At 49.3% G+C, this 6,686-nt stretch overlaps 1 protein-coding gene across 1 annotated transcript; it reads right to left on the bottom strand.

Moving 5' to 3' along the window:
* Window positions 1–1,483: 1,483 nt before the first annotated feature.
* On the bottom strand, window positions 1,484–5,649 carry egr1 (early growth response 1). Its single transcript, XM_072663659.1, has 2 exons — window positions 4,929–5,649; window positions 1,484–4,205 (listed from the first exon to the last, which is right to left on the bottom strand). The coding sequence occupies exons 1-2, from the start codon at window positions 5,134–5,136 to the stop codon at window positions 2,839–2,841; spliced, it is 1,575 nt and encodes a 524-aa protein (XP_072519760.1). The 5' UTR covers window positions 5,137–5,649; the 3' UTR covers window positions 1,484–2,838.
* Window positions 5,650–6,686: the final 1,037 nt, after the last annotated feature.

The following is a 6,686-nucleotide window of genomic DNA, read 5'->3' on the forward strand; positions in this document are numbered from 1 at the left end:
ATCTTAAGAAACAGTAGGGGGTTCCTCAGGGCTCTATAGCAAGGCCAATCATTTTATGTAGAACTTAAGATTTACAGAACCTCCATATCTTAAAGAACAGTAGGGGGTTCCTCAGGGCTCTATAGTAAGGCCAATCATTTTGTGTACAACTTACTAATCACAGAACCTCCACATCTTAAGAAACAGTAGGGGGTTCCTCAGGGCTCTATAGCAAGGCCAATCATTTTATGTAGAACCTATGATTTACAGAACCTCCACATCTTAAAGAACAGTAGGGGGTTCCTCAGGGCTCTATAGTAAGGCCAATCATTTTATGTAGAACCTATGATTAACAGAAATCATGCTTATGTGTAGCACCTATGTGATACTCTTTTAGGAACGACCTGTAACTTAGAACTTAGAACCTTACATTTTGCACATTATGTGAAGGTTGGTCCTTCTGAAGGTCCTTCTATGGCCCTTAAGAACCTTTGTGGCAGCCTTCTATTTTAGGAATTTGGGATTTGAAGAGGAGAAGCCAGGTGAGATTGGGCCACACTTGCAAAGTTTTAGATCCGTTCAACCTGTTCCTTCTCGGATCTTGGGAAATGATGCCAGGAGAGGAAGGAGTGGGGGAATGAGCTCGCGGTTTGATCTGATCTTTTCTTTTCTTTTCTTTTCCTTTTTTTGCCGCTCGTCTGCGCAGAAATTAGCTTCAGCAGATTATTATTACCACGGCTTTTACAAAGGCGCTCGCAAAGGTAGCAGCGAGCGCACAATGGAGTGGGGGAAAAAAAGCAGGCTTCATCTTAAAAGCAGCCTGGATATTGAGACTTTTCCTCCCTGACAAACTCAATAGGCTCACGAGCCCATTAGAAGGGCTTCATATTACTGCTGACTGATTTTACAAGATTGCTCCCTATGTATAATTAAGCCCCAAGCGCATGCAGTCACAATCGCGCACAGCGCCTTTTGATAGCGCGCACGCTCTCGCCGCTGAGGAGACGTCTGATAAGCAGAGAAAAGGAGGAAACCGTCTTGATCTCTGCTAGAAAATGAGTGATCGACATGGCAGCGCATCAGACTCCTAAACAAAGACCTTGTCGTTGACACATGTGGGTTTTTTTTGGTTGTTTTTGTAGTTGTTGCTGCGTCAATTATTTTAAATATATTTTTTAAGCTCAGATGTTTGTCTCTGCATGTTTTAAACTCGTCAGAATAAGTCTGGGACTTTTAATTTGTCTGGTTTGTCTGAATGAAACAAAAGTCCTCAGCCATTAAAACTGAATGGACACGTGTCAGGTGTTTATATTTGGAGCTTCTGAAGGAAAGGTCTGAAGTTCTGAATGAAGGAATGGATAAAACATGAAGCCGACATAAAGGTTTATCTTCCTTCTGGCAGCCCAGATTTATTTCCACGCTCGCTATTTATTTCCGAGCGCACTCCTGCGAAGAACTCCACAGATCTGTTGCTAGGCAATAAAGCGAGATTGAGAGGCAGAGATTGAACATATATATATTTATATTTTATTTATGTTTTCGTTCAGGAAAAGGATATCTTGTACACCAAATATCCCATTGGCAGTTAAGCGCATTCAATGTGTTTAGAAGCCATAAACAGTCACTTTTTTTCTGAACAAACACAAATACAAAATAAAAATAACAACAAAATAATGGACTGCATGTAAATAACATACAAAAAAATTTCCATGCCTACTCAGTAGGTAACTACAGCATTCCAACTCCTGTAGATATGTACATTTCAGTTACAAAAATATAAGTTTTTTTGCTTACATCCCAAAAAACATGATGCAGTGCCCTCGTATTCTTTCCCTTCGTTCCTTGAAATGACTTTCCAAACAAAGAAAAAAAAAGAGGGAGAGAGAGAGAGAGAGAAAAAAAAATCCCTTACACCTTAAGGCTAGATGCAAAGCATCCACTCTCGCGTATATCTGTCAAAACATCTGCAAGGCTTCTCAAAAGGCACCGAAAAATTTGAAGATCTGTTGTTGATGTTTTTGTCTTTTTTTTCTCTGTTATTTTCCTCTCTGTTAAGCAGACCGCTGTTGTCACATTTGAGATAGAGAGAGAGGGAGGAATAGTACCAGTGGATGATATTTACAAAATAAGAGAAAGTAACATCACTCTTACACATGCGTCAGAATACTTAAGTGCTTTTATCCAAACAAAGTCAAAAAACTTATCACAGCATTTTCACTACGTACTACAGAAGGTATAAAATATGGCCCTGCTCAATTTCGAATAATACAATGCAAATATTCAAATCAATTTTCACAACAATGGTACTAAAAAGTAAAAACGAAAAAACTCAAACATGGCACATGTACAATATACATATACTGTAGCTTATGTATATTACTCGAATGTCTTTTTGTAAATGTACTCCTGCCTAGTGAGGGCTTTTGAGCTTGAAACCTGCAGGCATTAGATTACAACATACAGTCCTTTCTGCTCGTTCCTTGTACGGCTATATGTGTACAGTCAGAGGAAAACAAAGAAACTTGCCAAAGCCTGTTGCTTCATTTTTTTTTCTTCGCCCTTCTCAAAGTCTTTGAATGCCTCGTTTGAACGGAAGGGATTTTGCGGCGAGAGAGAGAGAGACAGAGGGAGACAGAGAGAGAGAGCGAGACCAAAAAAAAAGATCCCTTTTTTGTTTGCAAACGTCTTTGCCGTCTTTGCCGAGTGCTTGACCGCTTGCGTAACTGAACCTCATGAAGAGTGCAGAGAGAAAAGTGCTTTTTCTTGCAGAGAGGGGGATTGACAAGTCCATGGCGCTTTCTGTCCCTCTCAGACAGGAGCCGAACTGGATGGAGGAGTGGGGGGGAGTGGGGCAGAGTCTCAGCAGATGTCTACTGTCCGTGGGGAGAGCGTGGCTGCCTGCATGTCGGGAAGTGGGGTGGTGACGGGTGAGCTGTAGATGTTGCTTGCCACGGAGGAGGGGAAGGAGGTGGCCACTGGTGTCTGGAAGGTGCTGGAGACTGAGGGGTAGGTGGTGGCGATTGATGGGGAAGGGTAGGAGGTGTGGACTGGAGAGGAGTAGCAGGAGGCCACTGGGGAGGGGAAGGAGGAGACCGGGGAAGGGTAGGAGGCGATGGGAGAGGGGTAGCTGGACGCAGGTGAGGGGACAGAGATGGAGACTGAGGTGATGGAGGTGTTCTGGGCCACGGCAGCGGCGGCAGCAGCCGTCTTCTCCGCCTTCTTGTCCTTCTGCCGCAGGTGGATCTTGGTGTGGCGTTTGCGCTCGTCGCTGCGGGCGAACTTGCGGCCGCAGATCTCGCAGGCGAAGGGCTTCTCGCCTGTGTGAGTGCGAATGTGTGTGGTCAGGTGGTCGCTGCGGCTGAAGTTGCGCATGCAGATGCGGCACTGGAAGGGCTTCTGGCCTGTGTGGATGCGGATGTGGCGCGTCAGCTCGTCAGAGCGGGAGAAGCGCCGGTCACACGTCTCCACGGGGCAGGCGTAGGGCCGCTCGTGAGGGGGTGTCTTACTCGGCCTGTTGGGATACTTGCGGACGCGGCCAGGCTTGATCAGCTGCGACGGGTAGACCCCCTTCAGGTCCTGAGAGCCGGTCTGTGTGGCAAAGGCCTTGATGGTGGACAGCGGCGTGAGGGAAGGCTGCTGGCCCGCCTGTGTCTGAAAGGGCTTCTGGTCGGGTGGCACCAGGCTGATTTCGCCCTGCTGCTGGGGGAACAGGTAGTCAGGGATCATGGGGACGGGGAAGCTGGTGCTGCATGCCTTGCCGCCAGGGTAGGCTGGGGGTGGGTACGGCAAGGAGCTGCTGGTCACTGCCGAGGGGAAGCCGGAGCCTGGCTCGGGGAAGATGTCAGGGCTGGCGCTGGAGTAGGTGGGCGCAGCCGAGTAGATGGGGTTGGGCTCACTGTGATGGACAGAGCAGCTCAGGCTCGAGCCAGACGCTGACGAGGACGAGGACGAAGAAGAAGAGGAAGAAGAGGGGGTGGAAGACGAAGTGGTCGACGAAGGAGTGGCCTGGGAAGCCGAAGAGGAGGGAATTGAGGCAGGGGGCGGGTTGATGCCCACCAAGCCGCTGACCAGGCTGAAGAGAGGCTCCGCCCATAGGCTGTTGCTGCAGTTGGCGGCAGGTTCGAGGGTGAAGCGCCCCGTGTAGGAGATGGGGGGCAGCCTCTGGGTGGAGTAACTCTGCTCAGCCAGGGACTTCTCGCAGTTCAAGCCGATTTCTGGAAGAGTGTCTGCAACAAACAACAACAACAAGGCAGAGTTTAGCACCATGTTCCAGATGGATGTTTCTCAGCTGCCCTGAGTCACATTAAGGCACATTAAAGATCCCTGAGGTGTTTGAGATGGGGGACCCTGCTGGCAGCTAAGCCTGTGTTTCCCCATTCTCCCAGACAAAGCAGCAGGTGTTGGTGGAGAAGCGGGAGAATCCACCAACCCCCCTCTCCCACCCCCCGAACACACACGCACACTCACACACATACTGCTGATCTTCCTCCAACATACGCACATTTGCCGATCTCCCTCAGAGACAAGCGCTCAAGCCAGCACAAGCTAAGCCATCTGCATTCCTGCTTTTCTCAACTCACTCCCACTCTCACAGGTCTTCAATTCCATTACATGGCTAAAGACAGCTGATAAATCAATCTGCAAATCAGCTGACTCCAACATTTTGTTTAAATTAAGCTGCGCTACACATTTTAGACGACTGCTTTTAATGCATACCTTAATGACTAGTCTAAGACTTATTCTTAGTCAGCTATTAAGAGCTATTTATTTTTTAAAGCCTCGTATAAATCACACACCAAGACATAATGATTCTTTTAACTCAGATATTCTCTGTTCCAAACAAGCCACACATTTCCACCTAAAAGCCATGCAACCTTTGCACCCTCGTGCATTAATGCAAACACCACCAGTAAGACACTGTCAGCAATAGATCAGGTTCCAGCCCTTACCTCCAGCCAGGTGGTCGTACTGCTCCCCCGGTTCCCCGGAGTTAAAGCATGTGCCCTCGGGCGCGGAGGCGTTCAGGAAGGGGGTCCCCGCCGAGTTGAGCATGATCATCTCCTCCAGCTTAGGGTAGCTATCCATGGGCGAGTGCGGGAAGCTCAGAGGGTCCGAGATCTGCAGGGCAGGCAGGAGCTCCGTCTTGGCTACAGCCATCTCTCCGGAGTCTGTGCAGAGTGCAGAACAGCGTGTGCGCGAGGAGGAGGAGAGAGGTGGAGAGAGATCCCCAGCTAGCCCCTGCGGGACGTGAACGAAGGAAGATGCTGCGATCGCCTCTTCTTCCTCTCCTCACTGTCTCTCAGAGCTGGCAGGCTCCAGGAAGGCTTGGCTCGGTCCAGAAAAGTATGAACATCCACTTCTCCTCAGAACCGACGGCTGAGAGTTCAACGTGTGTCCTTTCTGACCATTCCCTAAGACAAACAGGTCAGATTTGGAATTTTTTACTATGGACCCTTTTTTCTTTTTTTTTGCTTTCGGTTGTTTTGGTCCAATTAAGTTCTTATCAGCCTTTTATAGGTTGTTATTACTTTGAGTTCACTTCGGTTGCTGTGTGTGTGTGTGTGTGTGTGTGTGTGTGTGTGTATGCTATATCGCAGTGGGTTGCCTATAGATCTGCTGTCTAGCCTGGTTGAGTCGCTTGGGTTCTCTGCTCTTGCTCTGCTCAGAGGATCCCTACTCCTTTATATACCCTCTTGTCTGTGACGTAGATGTCCATAAATGGACTGGAGGAAGGACCATATTTAGGCACTGCAGCGGAGGACACATGACGTTTGCCTGGAGGGGAGGAGAGGAGAGGGGGGGGGGCGAAAGAAAGCAAACTGAGTGAGCTTTAGCCTTATAGTCCGTGCAATAAACGGATAGGAGAAGCCCGTGCCTCCTCCACCTCCTCCTCCACTGCAGATCGATGGTGCTAAGAGAAGTTCTTGTTCTTTTATTTATTTATGTCTGCTGCTTTTTTTCACCCCCTGCTCTCAGCCCCGCTCAGCAGCGCGCGCTCGGGTTTCCCGTCCCCGCTGTAGCAGAGCACCCGGCCGGAAGCCCCCTCGCTCCGCCACGCCATATAAGGTCATGACTATGTAAGGCGCGCATCCGGTGGGTTTCCACTTCCCTGCCCTTATTTGGCGTTTCCTGGCGGGTTTAGGGCGCAAAGTGAAGTCCAGCGATCAACACAATCACCAAATGTCAGCGCGGGGCTGCAGCAGAGCCCTCTACAAGATTTATGAGACAACTTTCCTCTCTTCTCTTTCTGCCATTTTCTCCCTCCCTGTCTGTCTACCTCGGCGAGTCTGCACTTTCACTTTCCACTACACACACACACACACACATACACACTTTCTCCCGACTTCCAGTCCGGCTGTTATCAACCAGCACCCCTCTGTCGCGGTGGTCGTGTTTCGTGCGCACGCGGAAGCGAGCGCGCTTGTTTACGTTTCGTCTCGTTTCAGTCGTCTGGGCTGAAACGGTCAGATCGAGGCGGGTAAAGCGGCGCACCGGGAGCGCTTCAGCCGGGTTTAGTGGCTGTGAGTGTGTGTGTGTGTGTGTGTGTGTGTGAGTGTGTGAGTGTGTGTGTGTGAGTGTGTGTGTGAGTGTGGGAGAGCTGAGCTGCAGAGGACAGCGGCGCTGCTGTGTTGAACACTGCCCTCATATTTCCCGGTTTTCCAGCGTTTTCTCTCGCAGCTCTGACTTTTATGTAATCTCTAATCCCA

Source organism: Salminus brasiliensis, chromosome 19 (assembly GCF_030463535.1).
Source record: "Salminus brasiliensis chromosome 19, fSalBra1.hap2, whole genome shotgun sequence".
Lineage (NCBI taxonomy): Eukaryota > Metazoa > Chordata > Actinopteri > Characiformes > Bryconidae > Salminus > Salminus brasiliensis.

Excerpts from the sequence above, each read along its gene's own strand:
- egr1 (XM_072663659.1), bottom strand. The coding sequence starts at position 5,136 with ATGGCTGTAGCCAAGACGGAGCTCCTGCCTGCCCTGCAGATCTCGGAC. Across the intron at positions 4,206-4,928 it reads GTACGACCACCTGGCTGGAG|ACACTCTTCCAGAAATCGGC; the intron begins GTAAGGGCTGGA and ends TGTTTGTTGCAG.